We start from the raw sequence: 1,217 nt of genomic DNA on the forward strand, positions 1-1,217 counted from the left end.
GGTATATAAAGGTGTATTTTAGCATTTTTTTGGTAAGGAATATCGTGCGTCAAGTGGGAACGTGCGTCAAGCGATTGGATACGGTCAGACCTGCGGAGGATAAATTATCCTATCCGGTCGGGCGGATAATAATCCTATCTGTAGATATCCGCAAAAATTTAACTATAAACTAAACCTTTACCCCCTACTATACAACGCTATAAATATAGCTATTACTAGTGAAATTTGCCCTAAAAACTTTAAAGATAATAATTCCTTTAAAGCTAATATACTTTCTCTCTTATAGCTATATAAGAGAGAGTATATAAAAGATTTATTATATAATACTAAAGGGTATAAAATATATAAATAAAATAATTTTAGGTAAAAGGTAGCCACTAAAGGCGCGTAGGTAGCATATATAAATATATACTAACTTTAAACTTAATAGATTATAAGATTAAATCCTACTAATATTATTCTTTATTAGGAATTAGGAAATATAATTATTTAATATACTATAACATGTCCTACTCTACATCGCCATACAGCGAAAAAGATAGAGATTAATCGCGAATTTATTGCAATACTTGCGGGACCTAGTATATGTACTCTTATATATACCCCCCGTTCTACTATATAAGATATTCTCTAGTAATATTACTATACTATAAGTAAACTCTCCTCTCTATATAATACCTATATAACTAACTAGTCTTCTTTTGTTTCCTTATAGGGTTGCTATAAGTACTAGAATAATTCTCTAGCTAATACGTTAAATGGTTAGTAACTATATTAAAACTAGATCTTTGCTATAGTTGTTATAGGCTTATACAACCAGTCTAGACTTCTTAAAGGCCTTGTTTATTCCGGCGTTCTTAATCTTATTAATAAATTGGGAGTTAAAGATTTTAACTCCTTTCGGGACGTTTGCTATATTAATAAACTTAAAGACACCTTTCTTAAGTAAGCCGTTTATTTCCTTATGTTAAGACTCTGTAAATAACGGTAAGGTATACTTGAAGGTTATAGTATTAGGTTTCGTTAGGCTGTCGTTAATGAATATTAATATATCTGCGATGTTTTATTAGGACTTTATTGGCAATTATTATATCCGTTTTAATCTTTAGGGGGGTACACTAGCTGCCGGTTCCTTAGTTAGTTCCTTAGTTAGTTCCTTAGTTAGTTCTTTCTCTAGTTCCTTATTAAGTTCTTCTAGTTCGGGTTATAGGTATAGC

The 1,217-nt window shown here is 30.8% G+C and overlaps 1 protein-coding gene across 1 annotated transcript; it reads right to left on the bottom strand.

Moving 5' to 3' along the window:
• Nucleotides 1-808: 808 nt before the first annotated feature.
• K441DRAFT_597038 (uncharacterized protein) lies at nucleotides 809-964 on the bottom strand (the record flags this gene model as incomplete). Its single annotated transcript, XM_067645042.1, has 1 exon — nucleotides 809-964. A coding segment is annotated over one exon (156 nt), but the record flags the coding sequence as incomplete, so codon positions are not given.
• Nucleotides 965-1,217: the final 253 nt, after the last annotated feature.

The sequence above is a fragment of the Cenococcum geophilum genome (assembly GCF_001692895.1).
Source record: "Cenococcum geophilum 1.58 unplaced genomic scaffold K441scaffold_104, whole genome shotgun sequence".
Lineage (NCBI taxonomy): Eukaryota > Fungi > Ascomycota > Dothideomycetes > Gloniales > Gloniaceae > Cenococcum > Cenococcum geophilum.